Below are 24261 nucleotides of genomic sequence, written 5' to 3'. Positions count from 1 at the left end.
CCCACCATCTAATTAAATAATCTATCCAACCCCCACCCTCATCTCCTAAAATGACATGGTCCTCACTTGTTTTATTTATTAAAATATCTATCCAACCCCACTTGTTTTATTACTTCATTTCATTCAATTTTTTTTCTTAATACCCGTGCCCGACCAGGTGTATCTCTTAAATAAATACAGAGGGAGTAATATATTGTACGTGTGGCGGTTTAAAAGAGGAGGTTCACACATATTCTACTAGTATTTTATGCACGCGATGCGTGCGTGAATTTTAGAAATTTTATTGTGCCTATTATTTCATGCACGCGATGCGTGCGCAATTTTAGAAATTTTAGACACTAAAAATCATTCGCAAAGTCCATATGTTGCGATATTCAGGTCATCCAATACTCGTAGCCTTACATGACGAATGATCGAATCTTATGAACAATTAAAGCTATTAAAAATTTTAACATTATATACATAAGTAGTTGCTGATTTTGATGCATTTTTTTTCTTTTTTGCTAAAACAAACGTTTAAATTTAAAATAAATTAAATATTTTATTTTGTTTCCTTTCGCTTTTCTTTTCTACTTAAACGAAAGTTTAAATTATAATTAAATTAAATATTTTATTTTAATGTTTTTTATTCTATGCTTTTCCACTAAAACGAAAGTCTATTTCCTGTAATCAAACATAACTTGTCAATTTTTTATTATTTATTTTGTATTTTCATATTAATATTCTTATAAGAACTTTAGATGATACTCCGTAGAATTTTGTTCCGTTTATTTTATAAACCACGACATTACTCCATTCTATTAGTGAACTCTCATTTTCATTTTCAAGTTAAGAAAGCAGGCCCATTTAATTCCCAAGGCCCAATCCATTCTATACTCAACATGTCTTAAACCCTATCTCCTTTTGTTGTCTATCCGCCGCTTCCTTCATTCTGGAACATATTTTTATTTTGTTTCCTCCTTTCTCTCTCCTCGTTGATCGGATCTCCTCTCTCTCCTTGAAGAAGCGGCATAAACCTCAAATATGGCGAAAATACTGCGCTCAAAATGCCTATCCTTTCAAATTCCGATCAACATATTGCGAAAATACTCGGATCAAGAAATATAAGGTTAATCTCTCGCCTTTCCCTCTCTCCTATTCTCTAATTCAGATAGGGTTGTATGTAATCTAACTAATTCAACTCAGATTAAGGGTTTTATGTTATATAAGATCAAATTTTCTTGTAGATAGGGTGTTTAAGGTTTAATTTAGGCTTAACTAATTGAAGCTTGTGTTCGTTTGATTAATTGTTGCTTCACTGTTTTTTTTTTTTTTTTGCATTTTTGGTTTGCATGTCGTATCACTGTGGAGAGAAAGCTGCTGGTGAGGAGGCGGCGGCGATGCGGTGGCGAGGCGCGCAAGGCGCTGGGCGATGCGATGCGAAGGTCCGGTTCTGTTTGATTTTAACTCTTTTTAATTTAAATTTGCTTTAATTGGGTGAGATTTGTTGTTAATATTCTGGGTTTGTCAATTATTTGTATGTTGCTTGAATTGACGTTGTTTTAATTTGGTGAGATTTTTGAGGGTTTCATGTTAGAAATTGGGGTATTCGATTTTTTAGGGTTTCATGTTTGAAATTGAACTCAATTTGAGGATATCAAGTTATTGTTTTGATTCCTTGACGAAGGTAATCCCAATATTTTAGCTTCTAGGTGATTGAAGATGAGGGTTTCTTGGCTGAAATTGATCACAATTTGGGGATTTTAGTTAGTTTATATGATTTTGGCTTCTGGTAATAGATAAAAGTAGGGTTTCAAAAATGTAATTTATACCATTTATATTTGGTGATTACTGGGTTTATATTGAATTTTTTTCTGGTCTTAATTTCGTTGTTCAATTTTTAATGAATTTTTCTGGATGATTTTTATTTGTTAAGTTCAAAATATGCGATGAACATAGGGTGTTAAGTTCAATGAATTTTGCGTGCATTAACTTTATTTGTTAAGTTCCACTGTCAGTTCTTAGGGTGTCTTGAAATCAAAGAATTAAGAGTCTAGACTATGGATGTCTTATAATCTTTGAGAATTTGCAAGATTAAACTTTATTTGTTATGTTGTTATGCGATGCGTGCGAGACAATTCATTAAATCAAAGAATTAAGTTCCACTATCAGTTCTTAGGGTGTCTTGAAATGAAAGAATTAATTTGAATATTTTGAATTTAACAAATAAAATTAACACCACTGGGTTTAATGAATTTCGCGTGCATGAACTTTATTTGTTAAGTTCCACTGTCAGTTCTTAGGGTGTCTTGAAATCAAAGAATTAAGAGTCTAGACTCTGGATTCTTGAAAACTGTATTTTCATGCTTGATGCTTCTAGCATCTCTGATGGTCAGTCTGTTTTTTTAACTGAATCAGCTGTATGGCTAAAATTCTGAGTTGTACTTGATTTCGTAATTTAAAAAACTGATACTAATCTTTGACATTTGTTAGTGGTAATGATATTTATTTGAAAATTAATGAAGTAAATTAAATTGCTAGCTATTTGTCCTACTAATAAAATTTGAAAATAACAGCATATTTTTTGAAATAAAAGCATGAACATCGATCTGTAATAATTAATTGAAATTAATAAAATCATGCATATTACTATTTGGTTTGAGATATTGATGGGGTGCATACCTTACTCTGTTGGTTATTGTATGCCTTGACGAACTTGACACCCAACTTGCGAACTTTAAACGGTTATTCTGATCTGCATAAACCATGAATTATTGTCAAGTACTTAATATTTTGTCAATAAAATATGAAATTAGAGATTTAAATCAAATAAGAAATTATTTAATCAAAAACATTAATTAAAATATGAAATAATTTATTTAAATCGGTCAAAACCATGCCTATTACTAATTTTTTGTGTAAAAGATTGTTGGGGAAGATACCGTAAGTCGTTCTTTATTGTATCTCTTTATGGACTTCAAAACCAACTGAAAATCTGCATAAAAACTGATTCAAGTCAATTCTTTTTCAATTCATAATTCTATTAACACAAATTTACGTTATTTCTGTTAAACATAACTTATGTTTTGCAATCTGCAAATAGAGATTAAAAAAATTATAAGAGATAATTTAATTAAAAGCATGAATTAAAATATGAAATAATTTATTAAAATCCACAAAAGCACGAAACTTACATACCTTATATTTTCAAATCTGTAAAATAAATAAACGAATAGTGTGTTAGGTAAGCATATTTAATTTACATAGCATAAAAATTCAAAAAATTTCGAATTATTATTATTAAATAATATTTCTTTAATTTGGCAATGCATATTCAAATCAGAAGAATGGCTATGAGAATAATATTTCTTTAACACATACCTTATACGGAGTATTTTTAAATCTGCAAAATAAATAAACAGGTAGTGTGTTAGGTAGACAGATTTAATTTACATAGCATAAAAATTCAAAAGAAGAATTTGTCTATGCATAAAAGTTTTCGAATCTGAAGAATGGCTCTGAATTAAATGGCTCTTATTCATGAATTTGTTTAAAAATTTAGATGTTTAATCTCTGTTGTTGTTATGCATTAAAATTCATGAATTAAAATTATTTGAAATTTGTTTAATTTATATTTTTATTTTCAGGATTCGTGAGAAAAGTATACTTACGTTACGTGTGTGGGAGCGACTTCAAGAAGTATGGTGATATGGGGTTTTCGAGAATGGAGTTCTTTTGAGAATGAATTTTCAGTGCGGTAGGGTTTTTTTTCGAGAATGGCGTTCTTCTGGAGAATTTTTCAGGCTTTTTGGTTTACTGGAGAATTTTAAAGAATTTTTTGTGTACTTGTGATTTTGTTTCCTGATTTGTAATAATTTTCAATTGTAATAATGTGTAGTATTTTCCTTAATTTTCTTTTTCTTTCCCGTTTTAACTCCCAATCAACCAAAATTGGGGTAATTAACATATAAAAGATTTTTTTTGGGTACAACAGTGATTGTACATTAAATGGGCCATTAATCACTTTTGGGCGTTAGTAATTGGAATCAAATTGATCACTTCTGGCATACACTGTTAAACAGCGAAGGGTATTTCTGTAAATTGTCTGGTGGACACGAAAAGTTAATTTACTTAAAAGCCCTCAGGAGCTGGCTTATATAATAGAGATTAAAAAGAAAATGGGTTTTGTGAACTATATCTTTAGATTAGTTATAATGTATATTTTCATAGAATCCTTTTTTATATATAGATTTTAAATAGATAAATACTAATAGACTATTAAAAATATGAATGGTCAAAATGGTTGCATTTAAGTAGAAACGGAGGGTGTAGAGTATAGCGTGTAGTAAAGTAGAAATGCCCTACGAAAAAACAAGGAAGCATGAAGCATATACGAGTATCATTTACGGAGTAATTTATTTAAAGAGGAATTAAGATTGAGGTTCCAAGTTCCAAGAAAGTCGTGGGCAGAAAGAAAACACAAGAGCAAGTTTCGGAACCCAAACACCATACACAATATCAATGTCTAAGTCGCCATTACGTTTAAAATTGTCCATTTTTATTCCCTTTTTTGTCCATTTTATTATCCGGCACACGTCTTCCCTTTTCACTCATATCCACCATTCTCTATTTATACTCAATCACGTTACCTTTTTCACTCATTTCTAACTCGATCATCACAATTCACAATCACAATTCACAACCCAACTTCTAAATTCTAATCCCAAAACCCATTACTCGACTTGTTTTTATAGAGTTCTGTTTTCATGGATGTTGTTGAGTTTCAAGAATCTGAGGTGATGTTTTCAGACTACTCTTCGGATCAGAGCATGGAGAGCAATGATAGTGAAGAAAGCGTTATCTGGACATGGACAGGCAAAGATAACAACAAAACAGATGAGTCAAAAATGGTGTTGAAAAGGAGGAAGAGTCTTAAGAAAACGCAAAAGGTTAGCTACTCTTTGCCCATCCACATACCTGGAAGCGAAAACCAATACTCTTTCCGGTATGATAACAACGATGATGAGACAAGTTCTGTACAGTTCGACCAAGATTCTAATGATGATAAAATGTGGAGATTGCCTCCACATTTGATTGTTGATACAAGGCGTGCTAATAAAGATTTAGCAAGGTCATTTCCTCTCAAACAAAGGAACTTGTATTACGTTAGAAATTGCATTATTAGGATGAATGACCAGCTCTCCTAAGTCTTACTTGACTCATGAATTACTGCTTTTACCATTTCAAATGAAAATTTTGGTTAGACACAGACACTTTCAATCTTTAATGGGTTTTCCTTTGTGGGTTTTTGCCCGTGAAGTTGTACTATACAAATAAACAAGTTGTACGTTCGTATGATCCCTAATTAATCACATTCTACAGCTTATGAAGATATTATGAATTTATGATCTGTAGAAATGTAGAATGCAACTAAACAGAGTCTTTAATCTGTTAGACTCAACCACAATGAATAGTTTTCAAACCTCAAGGCAGAAATGAGGCGACAGGAAAGTCACCTAACCTAGACCAAACGAGCTTGAATTGGTAGTTATGTATACCTTACAGTACGTGGGTACTTGAAGTTTGCTCCATCTCCCGCCCCAAAAGTTTGGTTATAGGAACTAGGAAGGTGTACTGTAAATCAGTAGTTAGTTGCGTCTAGCGATTTGAACATGTAAATACATATTAATTTCATTCAAAAGAATGGAGGTGTGTCACTGTCAAGTGTCAACAATGGAGACAGACCCATAATACAGAAATTATACAGTCCAAGGCCAAAAATAAGGCTATAATGTCATAATGGACACTCCATGGGCCATGAAAGAATTACAATCTACAAATTACAATCAGAAGAAATGATAGAAGTACAGATGTACAGTACTGCCAACTCGCAGGTATTCAAATTTGAAGCTGATTCTTCAATTTTTTACCAGAAAGTCGTTGCAGCTGTTTAAATCCATCGCAGTAAGCCTGGGATAACACCAGAAAAAGCATTAGATTAAACAAAAAATCTCAATAATTGATATTTGATCGACTACAAAAAGGTTGCATATTCGTTCACCTGCCTCCATTGTGAAAACTGAAAAAGGTCTAATGTACAGAAACCAGTCAACAATTCATTAACAAAAACTACTGAATTTCAGTGTCTTTGAGATGATACTCTCTTAGGCTTAATTTTGGCACTCTTTGGTACGTATGAGAAATTCCCGATGTCAGTGGCAGCAGGTATCCTGCAAACATAATAAAATTAGTGCAGTTTGATAAATAGATATAGGATGCCTAATAGATATAGGATGACTAAGGTCTTCAAAGTTCAAGTTACATTTTCGATCAAATTAAAAAAAAAAAAAACTGTTACAGTACCTGTTAGGATTTACGTTTTTTACATCTTTCAACGGGGCACGGAGCCCACTGGCACGAGATCCAGATGAGCCGAATCTAAATGAAGATACTACAGAAACAAAATTTTCCATCGATTTCCCTGATATATCAGAGTAATGTCTCAAATGGGATATTTTGCACCCAAATTTTTCTTCTTCAGGCACCACATCTGTTGGTTTGTCACCATCGGCACCTAATCCAGAAGAAACATAAACCAGGGTTTAGGATATGCGATGTATCCCCAATTTAAAGAAAAGGAAACGCTTGATGAAAAATAGTGAGCACCGAGCAACAGATCCAGCCATTGTAGCAGAATCTCATAATACATTCATTGTTGCTTAGGAGCAAACACTCGGATGACAAAGCCTACATGCTTGTGTAAATGAAACTAGAAAGAGCAGTCTCACAACCCCAAAAATAGTCACACACCAAAATGATGTACTTTTCTATAAGCCTCAAAAAGAACTTCAATTTTTCAGAAAAGCAGTATCCTTTCAGAATCTTCAAACAAAAAGTTGGAATCGAGTATTGTCTGACAATCGAGCTTTATAAAGAGTACACTGACGAGGTGAAATATGCGATGCATAATGAGCAAATTGCCAGCAGCTGAATTCATCTCACATGAAATGGCACAGCATCAGGGTATTTTGAAAACCAATTAACAAGGACTGGCTAAACAGGAAGTGGTAGATAATATGCACGTTCGCTTAGGTGATCACCTCATTCACCTTTTAATTTGATTTAAATATCCATAACTTCCATTCAATTTAATGTTAAGAAGAAGTTACATAGATGGGAAGGGAAAAGGCTAAAATTTGGGAGACAAATAACTTCAATATAATTTCTATAGAAGTCAAAGAAATGTGAGATAGTTCGGTGAAAACGATAAGACATATGAAAGACCAGAAGTTCATTTTAAAGAAAAACAGGAAGAAAAAAAGAGGGCTTAAGAGAAGAGGACAGTAGGAATGTAGGATACATATCAATAGTGGTTTGTGTTTTAAATACTAGGTATAGATATATGTTCTATTATTTACTTAATTATCAATAACTATTCTTGAAACCTATGCCAATTGCCAAAGTCAACATGAAGTATCATAAGGTGGAAAGAGTACTTTGTTTAATGAATGTGTAAGGGAGAACCCGCAATGTCAATAACACAAGCTGACACAATAATTAACATGTACAGAGGAGAATACCCCCCAAATATAATGTGGTTCAGCCCTCTGATTGCATTCACAATAACAGAAAAAACATCTTTTAATAGGGGCAAAGATGAGTGACAACAAACACTCACATATTAGTCTCTCGGTCTCTATATGACGGCATCCTCCTACGAACTCACTTTATATTCTCATCAGTATCACAAACCTAACTTTATAAATAGAAAACTAGAAAATCCTTCACTGCATAACCTCACATATTTCACTTCTCAACCTCTCCCCGTCACCGGGGTTTGGTGATATTCAAGACACATTCTATCCGAACAATGATCCTCCCTGACTATAAGTCTATAACCACACATAATATTATTAGAAAAACAAGATATAGGAAACACCACCACAAGAAAACTTCTACTATAATACATACTAATTTACTATCCCTATATTCTACTAGAGACTCCCTCCATCAGTCCGCCTAGTATTCATTGAAGCATAATCCTTTTTAAGGTCCAAATTTGTAGACCTTGGCTGTATTTTCCTATATATACATAAAAATAAGAAAATGAGATCTTGTCAATTCGTTTGATGTGTCTTTTCAAATTACCAACATTTAATAATTTTGATCAGTAAGAAAGTAAAGATATTATTGATCAAAGGCACGTCTTGCGGACTGTTAACGTATTTCAAATAATTTGACACAGGAAGTACAATAAATGTATAAATTGATGATAGATAAAACAGAATATCAGAGAAAACTACTGACACAGACAAAAAGAAGCGTACTTTTTGCATCCACGTATGTATCTGTCCGAGCATGCTTGTTTTCTACATGTTCCTGCAAGATTAAAAGTCTGTCTTAATTATGCAAAACAAAAAGTGGTTATGAATGCACCAGCATACAAGTGTATTGAAATCTAAATACTCACCTGGGGGTTAAGACTAGAAGAAGCTTTTCTTTTAATATACAAGTTTTCATCATAGTCATTCCCATCTGAGATCATTTCTGGTAAAATCTTCTCACTAATGTCACCATCAACAGAAGAATTGTCCTTGGCTAAGCAGCTGTCATTTACATAACTTCCAGTGGTTTTGGACTTATGTTTAAAGTAAGAACTTTTAATGACAACTTTTTTACTCGTCCCCAATAGATTGTTGTCATCTGGTTTATCCACAAAATAAGAACGCCTCAAAATGGATTTGTTAGTTCTGTAACTAGGATCACTCTCACAAACAGAGTTATGCTGGAAAGAAGAGCTTTTGGTGGTGTGCTGTTCTTGCAGGTTTTTCTTTTCTGAGAATGTCCAGGCTCCATGCTCGTCATCACGACCCCTACGCATAACCATGCAAGGTTTATGAATTGAACGGTGAGATTGCTCCAAAGGATTTTCCCCCAGACTTCCTACAAATACTCTACATCGTCAATGGCATGCATTAGAGTTCTCAAAAATGAGACGGAAACTTATAATACACATTTCCGTCCAAAAAACTCGCAGTAAGCTGAACCTCTTACCATTATCTGGAGAATCATTATCCTCAATCTCTTTTTGGGAAAACCCATTATCCATCTGCATGTTAATTTAACAAGACAAAATTTACCATGACACATTTTTCACATGAACATATTATCACTTATCAAGGGACAACTGAAAGAAGTTTTCATATGAGCTTACCGAATTATGAGAAGACATGTTATCACCCTGAACCACCTGACTAAGCAATAATTCTGATGGTGAACCATTTTCTTTACTAACTTGTTTAACCAGAGTAGGGGAATAGTCATTTCCTGAATCTGAATCTTTTGGTGAGACTCGTGGGGTCCTGAACTTCCTCTTCGCTTCTAGTGATGCAAAACCTATACAAGTTGAGGAAAATAAAGGGAACAAGATGCAGCAACGATAGACCAAATCAAAGAAAAAGAAATATTACACTCAAATGCTCAGTTCGTTTGAAGATCTAATTCATTGAATGATTTGCAGAAAAAGGAGATGATTTGACTATTAACAATTTGTCCTTTTGGAATATGTCTTGAATGATCTTCGGTTTTCTGTTTTAGGCTTATTTAAGGGCCTAGTCCGTCTCTGTTTCAGGGAGTAGTATATTAAACTCCCGTATTCTAAACCTAGCCTCACTTATGTAATATGTACTCCTCAAGATTAATACAACTTCCTCTCCTACGCCTAGTGGAAGTAGCTAATGAATTGGTAGTGGCGTTAAATTTATTTCTTTAATCTTTCTTGCTTCTGCTAGAACAAGTGCAACTGATAAAAATAAAAGAAAAACAAATTTTAAATGCATTAGCGTTCTGTACACCAAGAAACTTGAAGGTACAACACTTAAATCTAAAGAAAAGCGTCACTGACATTTTGCTATATAACAAAGTGCTCCAAGTAACTTTCTTAGTGAATTTAAGCATTTTCAAAATGTATAATATCATACTGAAATCATAAAGGATCTGTACAACAAAGAACTACCAACCCCAATAAAAATATTAGTAATGATGCTTTCAAATGATAGCATCTAGCCACAAAATCGCAGACAATTTTTCAAGTCTTATAATTAAATGCTAGAGACTCCGGTGATAAGATTTAATTGGCACTCGATAGTTTACATTCATTTCTTACGCACGGATTAATTACACATTTACATGGTAAGCAGGACTTTGACTAGAAGAAGCAAAAAAAATCCAAGAGATTAATGTTATGCATCGGATTATGGGAAAGAGCGCCTGGGGGAATGACTTTGCAATTCCGTTGTGGGTAGCTAAACGAAAAGGTACAGAGCAAGTTAGAGGAGACAAAAAAGGGAATCATAATGTACAAAAAAAGGAGAGTAGGGAGAGGAAAAACAGGTAACAAAACGATGAAGTTAGTGAGTTGATTAATTCTTGAAGTGCCAATGGAATCTACATGAAATTTCTTTACATTTCCAGATTAAAATAGAAATTCATCTTCTACTCACTTTATTTTTGTATCATATATCCAGTCCAATACAGTTCGAAAGCTTAATATTTTGTTACTAATTTTTATCAACGTACTTGAATTTATAGAGCAGTAGAAATTTAAAAGAGAGAAATAAAAAGCAAAGAAAATGGAAGGATACAAAAGTAGTTAGTCATAACATTCTTCTGTGCTGGCAAATCTAGCTTCATTTTGTTGCTTTCAGGTCTAAAACTGAGTTGAGAAGATGTATGGAATGGTGAATTCTCATGAGCATTCTCACCCTGTGAGGAAAAGGAGTGACAAAACAGGCAAAAATTAGTGCTTGGAGAAGGATAAAAACCTTTCTCAATCAATCATGCATAGCGCATAAACACTCTAGTCTTTATCTCATGATTGTGAACGAGCACCCCCAACCTTGTGCAGATACCCAAAGTGTGCATAGTTTCTCTTAAGTAGCATAATGTCAGACTACTCCAGTGACCAATGCAATGGAGTTGCTTATATGTCTGCATACACTACTAAGTTTTAAGACAAAACTATATCTAAAGAGCAGAGTTATACATGCTTAACCATCTAGCTCCAACCATGTGTGTGGTCGTATGTGCTGTTTATTTTTACCACATTGCTAGTCCAACAAGTTGAAATGAAATGATTTCGAGTCATATATAGAATGCCAAATTCTCAAAGAACAGCATTGCATTACACTCTAACACATTCCACTGCATGACTTATGCAGTTGTGCTCCACTTGATCTCAATTCTCCAAAAAGAAAGGCAACATCATACATAACATCCCAAACTCTCTTATCTGTCTCAATTCCCTGTTGAAAGCTACTTTCGAAAAAGCTAATATTTCCAATTTAACAAAAAACGAATTCATTGTGTGAACAACAAGGAAGTAAATACATCTACAGTTAGATAATGTTTACGAAAAAATCCAGTACCTGAAACGGTAGTTTAGTGATCGGGTCAAGCTCACCTTTTGCTATGCCTTTGACTATTTGTTGAGGCATCGATTTAAGAATTGGTTAAGGTACATCACATATAATTTCTGCTGAAAAACAAATCTAAAAACATAATGAATTTACAATATGAAGTGGCAAAGGATATGGGCCTAAAAAATCGGTAACTCCGTCAATATTGTCTGAGATAATTGTTAGATTGACAATATCCTCTTTGTTTGGATCGTAAACTCTTTGATGCCGGAACGTCCACACTGCTTTCTTGAATGACTCTTCATAGAGAGGAGGAACTGCCACAGAGCTATACTTCAAGTGTTTAATTACCTGGAATGTTTTTAAAAAAAATTCTTAACTATAAACTCAAAATTCTATGACATAGATTATAAGAGTCTTCAGTTAAGCTTTGGAAGTGGATGTTAAAATGATGACTGACTGATTGAGCAGCAATACTATCATGAGATACATGTCAGTTTTGAGTTTTGACCCTCAGAAGATTATATGCTGAGAAAACATGTATCCAGAAGAGCTAATTGAAAGTCACCTTTTCATACGTTTTGAATTTGCTTATCAGAGCATGAGCTCTTTTTAGGCCCATGCCAGGAAGTGATGGTAAATAGTCACAGCCACTGAGGATACACATCTCTAGTATCATCTCATTAGTAAATCCAGCAAAATTTAGATCCTTGTTGTATTGTAGCTTGTGAAACTGAAATTCAACGCCTTGTCCATATTTATCCATCTTGTAGAAAATCTGGAGTCAAACAAAATACAATAAGAGCATTGACAGGATTATAAATTCAAAAAGAATTATGTCTTTAAGTTGTTCTCTCATAGTGCCTTTAAATAACTTTCAAGAAACCTACACGTATGGATGTACAAAGTATAGGGGAACCTATAACATTTTGGTTTCTTGGCATAGTTAAGAAGTTTGACACCACCAATAATTTCTTGTTCAGATTACAAAGAACCATTTAAAATTGTCAACTGGTAACAAAGCACAAGCCACCTTCGTTCCTTCAAAGTGAATACAAAATTCTAGTCTTATTTTCAGACAACTTTAAAGAGCAGTGAATCTAAAAGTCTAGACAAGCTAGTAATTTTTTAAGACGCAGCAAATAGAGAATGATAAAGCTTTTCTTTCCCTCTTCCCTCAAAGAAAAAGCTTTTTTTTACCCTCTTCCCTCGATGAAAAAGCGTTTTTTTTCCTGGAGATTGGATTTCTTTGGGACAATTAACTAACTCTAGGTTTTTTTCATTATGCTTGAAAACATACTTTCCGAAATCTTTTGTAGAGATGAGTGGTTCTAAATATTTCTGGTGACAAGAATGTGATCAATATGTATAAAATAACTGTTGGTCGAACAAGTCATAATGGCTAATGCGGTACTGCGGTAGGGACAGTGAGATGTGCAACCCGCCTGCTGTCCCTCCCGATCCCATTCCAACCTCGATCAAGTAGTGGAATCTAGTATAACAGCCTATAACAGATGTTCGGTAATAATGCAATTTCCAAATACATGTAGCATTGCAGTTTTTGACTTATGGCAAAGGAAAGAACCTTTACAGAACTACTTACACATAATGGAATGGCATGTTTTGTCCACATCACTTATTCTAGACGTTGTTAGCAGCTGCAGAAGACATTTATAAGGTTGGAAAAGTCATATCTAGGACATTCTTGTTTTCAGAGTTGTTTAGGGCTATGAATAAGGTCAGGTGAGAGCTTTCAAAGGATTGAAAGGAATGATTATGTCACTTACAATTAAGTAATGGGATCAATAGTTTGTTCGCTTAACTCTATTAATCTCCCTTCAACTTTAATTTTGGTTTTTCCTCATGATTATAGTCCCTCTACACTTCCTTGACTACTTCCCCATCCGTTCTCCCTTTTCCTTTGTACTACAGCCTTTCTTCCTCCCCTCTTTATTCTCCATCAAAACAATCACTGTACGGAAAAGATTAAATTACTATATGAGGCTGAGAAAAGAGTACCTCAAATCTGTGTAAGATCTCTTTAAGCATCTGTGTACAGGAACCGGTTACTTATTGTTTTTCTACATTAATTACTTCATCAAAAACCAGCATCGGTTTTATAGCGTACCTCAAATCTATTTAAGATCTCTTTAAGGCCTATGAGGCTGAGAAAAGGGAACCTCAAACCTATGTAAAATCTCTTTAAGCATCTGTGTAAAGGAACCCGGTTACATTTTGTCCTACATCAAAAACCAGCCTCGGTTTTAAAGGGCTGTCACCCGCTATGGTTTTATAGTCTACAACTACAAGAGATTACTCGATAGGCTAGGGAAGAGCACTAGTAATTAGCAGACTTACTTTTCACCAGTAAGAACTTAGAAGTGATTCAAAATATTACCAAATAGGCTTGGGCAGATGTCGAGTAGAAGATAGCAGCGTAACCAGACATTGTAATACATTGCATATTGCAACTATTTTTTCCCAACATAAGCCTTCAACCTAGATTTAAAATGTTTTGTGACAAACTCTAGTAAATTTGAAGGTGCAGTAAATTAACCTAAGGTGCTAATCTTGCTACTTACTCTTGGACAACCAAATGCAATAAGGTCTGAGTCCTCTGTGATTACTGCATCAACCTGTTTAGTAACTGCCAAGAATGTCATTTGCGCATCTGCTTCATAAGGGGCCACTATATAGCAAACACTTTCCCGCCTCAAAACCTTGTAAGCAAAACAATCAGGTGAATCTTCATCTAAGTTTCCAGAGTAACGCAAGAAAAAAAATGGCCATTAAAAGCACATGAAATGTTGAGCTCTTTACAAACAATAGTTCACTAACAGGAACTACAACCAGAGCCATTAGAGTTAAATAATCTGCAGTACCTGTATCAATTCATAAGCAATTGCTGGGGAAATATCAACAGCCTTTTGATAGCATTCATATGCAGCCTTAGAATTTCCGTTTGACTCATGCTCAATAGCCCGTGCAAGATTTTCCTTCCTAGAGCTGCATTTTCAGCATTGTTGATTAACAACTTGTGAATACCAATTTTTAAAATAAGCTTATCGATTATCGAAAGAATGTTCATGTTCAGCAAACAACCAGATCGACTATATATTAGTTAATCACAAAGTAGAGGACCTCAGATTTGCAGATAAGAACTAGAAACATAGGTGTAAGACATGCTAGCTTACAACAGAAATCATGCTCAAGTGTAGTGTATAGCTAAAGAAGTATAGCATGATACAAAAGAAGATGAGGCATAGCATACCGTGCACGTTTATTCTCCTGCTCACCCTTCATAGGCAGATCACCTCCATCAAAGACAAGAATTGGTTTGACACCATAATGACGCAACAAATTTACTCTGTGCATGCAATAGTCAATGTGCCTGAATTTATAAAATACAATAGCAAAGTGGAATGAATCAGCTTAGCATTGGACAGATGTAAGTGATAAAATGTGAGAATTAAATGAAAAGGCTGAAGTTTGATTGATTAATAGCTGGAAAACAGCAATAATAGAGAATACAACTTACAAGCATTTTATAGGCTTACTCGTAACTCTCTCCCAGAATGCAAAACAACTAACGATAAACTCTCAATAATATTCGGCATAATTCTCTCTCTCTCTAAGATCAATATGCTTACACATATAGAGCTTTTCCTCTGACAAACTACTCATCGTATACTTCAAGCTACTAACAACTTAATAAAACTTCTACTCCTTAAAGTACCCCCTACCTCGCATATCGATGCTTAGCACAAAGCAAAGGGATGCAACTACTAAATAGTAAAGAGTTCATATAGTGAAAATCTTTCCTCATTTGATATTATCTGTATTTCCTGAATCCTGACCTTGTATTGACATACAAGTTCCATCCTGTACCTTGATCTCGTCTCTATTTGTCTACCAACAACTGCATTCAAAGGATTACAGCTTGTTGTCCCCATTCCAAGAAAAATCGTGACTTTTAATAATTCTTCACTTACAGAATGCGCAAGCTGAAGGTCAAGCTATTATTTACGCAAGCATAATTCCACATGAATTATAATTCCGGATTTCTATGAACTAGTGAATCACTGACACTTCCCCGTCAAAAAATTAATAATAGTTACTGCCACTTCATAAGCACTTTTAGCAACTAAGTATCAGCATAGAAACATAGATACTCCGTATAAAAACCGGTGAAAAGGTTTTCCCACTCGATTCATAAATTAGACTTGTATATGATTTAAATTTAACAGACTTTATTCTCAATGCTACCAACTACTGATCTGAAGCCATAGAAAGCTATAATATACTAGTGAACATAAACAAAATAATGCAAATATTTCAAATTAACCTATACACTAGATTCCCAAAATGCTACTATTTGGATATATTTTTCTGACTCCCTACAGCCATTCTGCTTACCAATATGCAATTACTATCTTATAATTATGTCATAACCAAAACCACTGACAAGGAAATTGTTACAGAAGTAAGAAGTTCACCCTTCAATGGTGTGTTAGACCTCTGACTCTGCCAAGCATCAAATGGTATATGCATAAGTTACCATTCAGAAAGCCTACTGCATCTCAAATTTTAAAAAATACCTGGAAAATAAACTACTAATAGAACACAACACCTGGAAACCCAAAGAATGTCATTACGCATGGTCACGTGTCCTAGTTCACATGTAACATATAACAAGTGGGAATATAGTTGTTGTGACCCACGAACATCAGTTGTTAAAGATACATTCAGGAACTATGCAAATGCTGAGATTGTCTAATCTTTTCTAAGAAAAATGGACTCAGAAAGTCAGAACACCCCCTTTCCTTCTAGTGATCACTAATCATCTACTGTAATTTAAAGGGGGTCTTCAGGAAGCATGATAAATATAAAGATAAAGAGCAGGATTCCATTTACCAAAAACACGAAATAATCAACATGGGAATAGTATGCTTCCATTTTGAAAACCTTGAGTTGAATACAATGAAATAAGACCACTAAAACACAAAATAAATATCATGACTGCTAACATTATTCTGAGATGCCTTGTCATTTCTCACCACATAACTATAGACTGGAAAAATTCTTGCAGTCAATTAAATTTTCAGATGACAGCAAATGTAGATAAGTGGCTATATGGAAAACTTTTAGATACGTAATTAAAATAGAGATGAAATCAATAGATGAAATCCCCTACGCCAACACTTCTACTAGGCATACACATAAATACCGATTTCATACTGCAAAATTGCACTTTCACTTTTCAGCTTAAATATGCTATCTAAAGACAGCAACACACAAATTGGGACTTCATTTCAATTGGGGTTATACTTTCCCTCAAGTACGGAAATGTCCACCTCTAATTAATTGCTTGAACCTGATAAAATCGGCATCAAAAATTGAAGATTAACCTCAAATACCAAAATCAAAAAATGTCACCCCAAAATATTTCATGCCTAACATATTTCTTGGGTATCTCCAAATCAGCTCAGGGATCCAAGATTTCATCTCCAATCAAACAGTAAAACTAAAGTAAAAATCATTCATTTCAATGATCCACCGCACCCCCCCCCCCCTCTCAAATCACCCTTTCGGCCTTAATCAGTAGCTGGAATTATTAAAATCGGCAAAAAAAAAATTAAAAAATCAAAATTGAAGCTTAACCCAAAACACCCACTCAACATGTCAAAAATTCTAAAAAAACATAATTTAAATAAAATTCAGTTCTAACAAAAACAATCAAATGGGCAATACCAAATCTGCTCAAAATCCAAGATTTCATCTCCAACAAAAATATAAAACCCCAAAATTATTATTAAAAAAATTAAGAAAGAAGAAATTGACCTAGAAGTGGGGATGCCCTTGCAAAGTTGGGCACTGCAAGACAAAGCACCTTTGTGAAGCCAGGAATAGGTGTCAATGGCAACCCAACAACCCTCTAATTCCTTAATGTGTAATGGCGACATTATCGATTTCAGTTGCGGAAGTAGACCCTGTATCCCCATTTTTAGGGCACAATCTAATTGAACTCTGTGCGATAAAAAAAAAAGATGAAATTTGTGGGGGTTGGGTTGGTTTAGAAGAAGAAAGGTTTCAGAAATGTGCCATTGTCCTATTGTATGTGTTTCTCACTCTTGCATTGGCGGGAACTTTGTTTGGGAAACTTGGAATTGGACAATGAAATGTTTTTGAGAATTTGGCTGTTTCGGGTTTTTTCTAATGACGCTGAGTATATTGCGCCAACCGGTTTTGATCTAACGGGCTAGACTTCATCCAATCAACTTCTAAAATAAAAAAAAACAGAGTAGTTTTTAACCCGTGTCATGTACGATTTGTTTTGTTTTTACGGTTAGTATATGCAAGTATATACATAGTACAGAGTATAATGTAAATTACAAAAAGTGTATCGTTATTTGACGTCCGTCCACGCTAAAATCGCCCTACTATTTGTAGTGAAAGTACAAAATTGACCTTATAAAAACTTACCCCTTCATTCTTTTTTTTACCCTTTTCACCTCACCTCTCCCTCACCTCTCTCCCTGACTTCTCTCTCAACCCCCCCCCCCCTCCCCCTCCAGTCTGGTGTCTCGGCACTGGCCGGAAAATTAAATTCCGGCAAGCAATTTTTTTTGTTTTTCTCTTTAACACATTATGGTACCTTACTCGTAATCTCGCCGGAAAAAGTTGTTGGCAACGTTACTTTGTTCATAATTCATCAAAGAAGCTGGAGGGGGAGCTCACGTAGTGGTGTAAGTCGTGGAAGTATTTCGCCGGAATTTCGTGAACAAGCATCAATGGAGGAGGCAAAAATAGAGGGGGTTTTTTTTAAAATTTTACTATTCATTTCTCGCGAACGACTTTGCATGGTGGTCATGGGAGTGACGCACGAAATTTGCATGGCTCCCATCATCCCATGTCCATGGCGCAAATTCTGTGCATGGAAGACATGGAAGTGGCGCACAGAATTTACGCCGTGGACATGGGATGATGGGAGCCATGCAAATTCCGTGCGCCATTCCCATGTCCACCATGTAAAGTCCGTGCGCCACTCCCTTGACCACTATGCAAATTTCGTGCGCGGGAATTATATGTGAATTCAAATTTATTTTTTAAAAAAATAAAAAATTAACGTAAAGTTTATTCGAATTTATATTATAATTTGTTAATTTAATTTTTATTTATTTTAGAAATTATGTTAGTGATACGAGAAATTTTATGTAGTGATTTTAGAATTTATTTATTTTAGAAATTATGTTAGTTATTACGCGCAAAGTTAGATTACCGGAGTTCGGCTGAGGTGGTGCTGGCGCAACTGCTAGACTACCGGAGGAAGAAGGGAGGGAGAGAAAGAGCAGAGAAGGAGGAAAGGGTTATGAGGGAGGGGGTCAATTTGATTTTAAAGGACAAGATCGTACTTTCACGTAAAAAATTGGGGCGTTTTTAACCGAATAGGGCGTCGAATAAAAATCCCCAACAAAAATGATGTACAAAAGTTAAATATTTAACATGAAAAGTGATTAGTACTTGTTCCGGTGTTGAAGTGGATGGAACAATGGGCTTCGAATGAAGGCCCTTTCGAGTGTGTTGAAGATCTTTCTAGCTTGAATGAGTAATGTCCGAATTCACCTGCACAAAGACAATGTTACTAGCCTCGGGGGTGTTTCCGAGGAAAGCCCCTCCGATGCCTAAGTAAGAACAATGCTCGGATTCTAGAGAGAGAAGTTCTCTAGATAGTAGTCTTAAGGCAATAAATTGGACGTACCTTAAGGTGTGAGCCTTGGCGGCCTATTTATAGTGTTTGTGTAATAAATATCCACATAGGTCATTTATTGTTTGGTGGGCCTTGGGCCTTGCTGGCTAGTCAGCCGTTTTTGTAGTGTTTGTGGGTTTGATGCTGTTGTATTGAGCCATTGGGCTTTGGACTTTAATGGCCTAATTGGTAGCCAATTGGGAGCCCAAACCACATGCCCCCCAGACCCGGTCCATTTAGAAATAAATGGGCGGGTTTCCATATATCAGAAGTTGGAAAGTTTTTCCTCTCTTTTTTCCAAAAGGGACGTTGGAACCATGCACTAGCGGGACAGGTATCCAAAGGATGCTTCAGATGTAGCGTCGATCGAACGGCTCGAAATAAAGTGGAAGTTAGGCAGTTCACTGAGTGGTGGCCTATAAATACTTGACCCAAATCATCGTTCAAAACTTTATTCGCAAAAAACTTTCTTAAGCTTTCCCAAAATTCCGGTGGTTTCTCTCGTGAGTTTTCTTTAGATCTTCGTGAATTTGTCAGGAATCAGCTTCGGGGCTTTGTTCTATTCGATTCATCGGCATTTTTCGCTCCGAGGAAGGTAATTTGTTTCCTATTCTTCTCTTTATCCTTCAGTTTCTTTGCACTTCGGCACTCTATTTTTTGGAGTTTTTCCATGGCTGGGGGAAGGTGGAAGAAGAAGTCAGATGTGGTTTCGTCGTCTAGTGGTTCCGAGGAAAGATCGACGAAAGTCTCTTCCGAGGCTGATGAGCGCTCGGGGAGTGGGGCTCATGCTGGGCCGAGCCATAAAACTGGCGCTACTGGTCGCTTTGCTGTTCGTCCCTTCTTTCCGAGGCGGTGGGAGGAAGCGAATCCCGAAGGCAGGCTTGCTGCTTTGTTCAACGATCCGAGCGAGATTGCCGGTCCTGACGGCACGGCCATTGTTGGGGAGTGGTTGGTTGAAGCTCTTCAGGAGCGTTATCATCGGCTTGCCGAGGATCTTTATGGCATTCAATATGCCTTGGGTTACTGGTGTGAGCTTCCGCTTCAGAAGCATGCTCGGGTGACGAAGCCGCCCCCAGGTTTCATTGCAGTGTATCTCCATCACTTTGACTACGGGCTTCGGTTTCCTATGGATCCGTTCGTTTCCCGCGTGTTGGAGGAGTACAACATTTCCTTGGCCCAGTTGACGTCGAAGTCGATGGGTCATATAATCTCTTATCGCTGGATGTGCGATTTTCTAGGTTATCCCCCATCTCTCGAGGTTTTCAAGGAGATACACGAGCTCGGGAGGAATTAGAATGCGCAACATGGTTGGTGGACCATTACCAACAAGCGGCTTCGGAAGGGTGAATTGCAGTATCTGACTGCGTTTCCTTATGTTTCTTCGGTTCACAATTGGAAGAAGCAGTGGCTTCTAGTGCGAGTGCCCGTGGATCCGAAGCATCCCCATTACTATGCACCACCTAAGTGGTTTGTAAAAGTGGATCCGGAGATGTCTAGGGTTGGTTCGGTCGATCCGAAAAATCCGGATCATGTTGCTCTCCTGGAGTGGTTCCGAGCGAAAACGACTAGGGAGCCTTTGCATTGGCTTCCTAATTTCCTTTATATCACTCAGAAGGCTCTCCTCGCTGCTGCCGATCTCAGTATACGATAGGGGTGAGATTTCTCGTGCTGAAATCGTGCTTCGGCTGAGGTGTTTGCCTCTCCTTGGCTTTGTTTGTATCTGACTTTTCTTCTTTTCTTTTTGTTGCAGCGTTTGGTGAGGCTGCTATTGACCCCGAGAAGTTGGGGTACAAGTTGGAAGGTGGGGAGATTCTCGTTAGCTGCCCTCCTTACGATTTCAAGGCAAGTAATCCTCGGCAGCCCAGGCTAGAGGGTCATAAGTTTTTGGATCACGCCTTGGCTCATCTTGACGACGTCCGAGCTGACCCTTGGTCTGCTGATCGTCCTGGAGAAGCAGTTCCGAGACAGACTGTTCTGCCTGAACTGGTAACTACTTCTGATCCGGTAACCTTCTCGTTCTGTCTGTTCGGATATGAAGTACTCGCCTTTCCTGGTGTGGAGATTTATTCTTTTCCTTTTATGCAGGGTCCATAGGTGACAGTTACTGCCCCGGTCATTTCATCTACTTCATCTCCTCCTTCTTTTGCCCTTCCCGAGGTTAGCGTTACTCTTTTTTCCTCATCTTCCTCGTTCTTTTCTACTCGCTTTCTCATTCCCATATTTTCTAGGAGTCGCGGAGGTTAAAGAAGCGGAAATCTTCGGAGGATGAAGCTTCTCGGAAAGGAAAGTCGGTTTCGGGGGAGAGGTCTCCGAAGAAGAAGAAGAAGAAGACTTCTCTCTTTTCCAAGGTACCCCTCGTCCCGAGGTTCTCGAGTTTCAGAGCCGTCGGCCTTATTTGACTGAGGAGAGGATTCAACAGGTTGTTGCCTCGGATCCGAGTCTTGCTGAGGCAGGAGAGCGATATCTCGCTCGGCAACAAAAAGAGATGGGTCCTCCCAAGAGCATGCGTCGTTTCATTCCTGTCCCTGGTCAAAAGCTGAAAAGCACTAGTAGAAAAACATTCATTTGAGGCGTCACTTTTATATTCATTAGCGGCGTTTTAGGCGTAGCAGCAAATAGAGTGGCAGCAAATGAATGGTATTGATTTGCGGCGTTAAAAAACGCCTCAAATTAATCATTCATTTGCGGCATAATACAGAAAAAACGCCTCAAATGAATAGTATTGTATTGCGGCGTTTCTACCTAAACGCCTCAAACTTTGGTAAAATTGCGGGAGTTTAAACGCCGCAAATAATGTGTAACTTTTTTTGATAAATAATATATTATTTTTATATTCAACAATCCCAAAAATATAGAACCTGTACTCACGCCACATTTATACAACGTCCAAAAGTGTCATCAACCACTAATAACTTCCAAGAAACTTTGATTTTTACATATAAGTTAAACATCATATGTTTACAAAAATAAACCACCTAATAGTTTCAAGTCTATAATAACTATATCTTTTACACTTCATACGTTACAAAATTGCACCAAAAATATAATAAGGCAATTATATATGATTTTAATAGCATGAAACATCCACAAAAAGAAATCGATGAAGCGTTAATTACACACAATGTTCGGTGAAGTATGATGCCCATTTGTCTCGTATTTCATCAAATTTCTCATCGGTGAAAGGATCTCCACTCAGTGATGTGCAAACCTAACAAAATAATATATATATCATAAAATTAGTTATCTTCGGTTAGATGATCTAAAAAGTTGTTGTCTCCTAGGTCCTCGAACCATGGCTAAGCATGGAAGGGCGAAACCCTTAGAATCAAGAACCTTGACAACATGACAACAACATTATTCATGACAATAAAGCAACCAAAAATCGTGTGTCTTTCCATCAATAAAACTTAGTCCACTTAAACAATAAAGGTCATATTTTGACTGTTATAGTCATATTCATGACAATAAATGTCATACCCGCGAACTTAGATTGGTACTCTAAACCCTTTAAATGTTTAATATACTTAGTATTAGGTTACTTAGACTCATTCTCATCTACTTTGGTTAAGTTATGTGCGTTTAAGGCTTTATTGATCATTATAGGTCATATTTTGACTATTATAGTCGTTTTTGCTCCCAACTCTAACCCGTGAACTTAGATTGGTATTCTAAACCCTTTAAATGTTTAATATACTTAGTATTAGGTTACTTAGACTCATTCTCGTCTACTTTGGTCAAGTTATGCGCGTTTAAGGCTTTATTGATCATTATAGGTCATATTTTGACTGTTATAGTCGTTTTTGCTCCCAACTCAAACCCGTGAAGTTAGATTGGTATTATAAACCCTTTAAATGTTTAATATACTTAGTATTAGGTTACTTAGACTCATTCTCATCTACTTTGGTCAAGTTATGCGCGTTTAAGGCTTTATTGATCATTATAGGTCATATTTGACTGTTATAGTCGTTTTTGCTCCCAACTCTAACCCGTGAACTTATATTGGTATTCTAAACCCTTTAAATGTTTAATATACTTAGTATTAGGTTACTTAGACTCATTCTCATCTACTTTGGTCAAGTTATGCGTGTTTAAGGCTTTAATGATCATTATAGGTCATATTTTGACTGTTATAGTCGTTTTTGCTCCCAACTCTAACCCGCGAACTTAGATTGGTATTCTAAACCCTTTAAATGTTTAATATACTTAGTATTAGGTTACTTAGACTCATTCTCATCTACTTTGGTCAAGTTATGCGCGTTTAAGGCTTTATTGATCATTATAGGTCATATTTTGACTGTTATAGTCGTTTTTACTCCCAACTCTAACCCGTGAAGTTAGATTGGTATTCTAAACCCTTTAAATGTTTAATATACTTAGTATTAGGTTACTTAGACTCATTCTCATCTACTTTGGTCAAGTTATGCGCGTTTAAGGCTTTATTGATCATTATAGGTCATATTTTGAGTGTTATAGTCGTTTTGCTCCCAACTCTAACCCGTGAACTTAGATTGGTATTCTAAACCCTTTCAATTTTTAATATACTTAGTATTAGGTTACCTCCACACTGCAACGCTGGTCAACTTTGACCAAAATCTTAAAAAAGTCAATCCTGGTCAACTTTGACCAGAACTAACATGCAATAGAATTGCTGCGTGTGTTATGTTGTGTGTGTGTTCTACTGTCTGTGTTACCTGTGCTGTGTGTTTGTGTGTGTTTTGTGTATTTCAGATGTGTGTGTGTTCTGTGCTGTGTCAGATAAACGTACAGATAGCTGAAAACAAAAATAGAAGCTTGCATCTGATCACAACTAAAAGTCTAAAACTAATCAGAACTGAAAGTCTAATCAGAACAAAGCTTGAACTGATCAGAACTGAAAGTCTGAAACTGATCAGAACTGAAAGTCTGATCAAAACAAAGCTTGAACTGATCAGAACTGAAAGTCTGAAACTGGTCAGAATTGAAAGTCTGATCAGAACAAAGCTTGTGTTTTGTTTCTTTCAACTGCGCCGATATGAATATTCTCCCAGGAAACTGTCATTCCTTCTTATCTTTAACATTTGAGATTTAAATTTTCTGTTTCATGCTTAAACAGACAACAATTTTTAATTTTATGCAAGA

At 36.0% G+C, this 24261-nt stretch overlaps 1 protein-coding gene and 1 long non-coding RNA gene across 3 annotated transcripts; one reads left to right on the top strand and one right to left on the bottom strand.

The window, feature by feature from the left end:
* The first annotated feature begins 227 nt into the window (after window positions 1–227).
* LOC110790128 (uncharacterized) lies at window positions 228–3889 on the top strand. The gene is made up of 2 exons (XR_002533710.2): window positions 228–1424; window positions 3627–3889. It is a non-coding gene; the product is annotated as an uncharacterized lncRNA (long non-coding RNA).
* A 1755-nt stretch (window positions 3890–5644) lies between these two features.
* Window positions 5645–17611, bottom strand: LOC110805180 (exonuclease 1). Of its 2 annotated transcripts, none has more exons than XM_056828453.1 (15): window positions 17238–17611; window positions 14668–14787; window positions 14279–14402; window positions 13979–14116; window positions 11965–12174; window positions 11572–11747; window positions 11406–11478; window positions 10623–10743; window positions 9194–9375; window positions 9034–9088; window positions 8450–8922; window positions 8307–8358; window positions 6343–6553; window positions 6045–6209; window positions 5645–5949 (listed from the first exon to the last, which is right to left on the bottom strand). In XM_056828453.1, the coding sequence occupies exons 1-14, from the start codon at window positions 17396–17398 to the stop codon at window positions 6119–6121; spliced, it is 2187 nt and encodes a 728-aa protein (XP_056684431.1). In that variant the 5' UTR covers window positions 17399–17611; the 3' UTR covers window positions 5645–5949; window positions 6045–6118. The 2 variants fall into 2 exon arrangements, with proteins under 2 accessions (XP_056684431.1, XP_021866479.2); XM_022010787.2 differs by having other exon boundaries at window positions 6041–6209; window positions 17238–17610.
* Between the last annotated feature and the right edge of the window lie 6650 nt (window positions 17612–24261).

The sequence above is a fragment of the Spinacia oleracea genome, chromosome 5 (genome assembly GCF_020520425.1).
Source record: "Spinacia oleracea cultivar Varoflay chromosome 5, BTI_SOV_V1, whole genome shotgun sequence".
NCBI classification, from domain to species: domain Eukaryota; kingdom Viridiplantae; phylum Streptophyta; class Magnoliopsida; order Caryophyllales; family Amaranthaceae; genus Spinacia; species Spinacia oleracea.
Note: the sequence above shows the minus strand (reverse complement) of the source record. Positions and strands in the feature narration are given on the sequence as shown.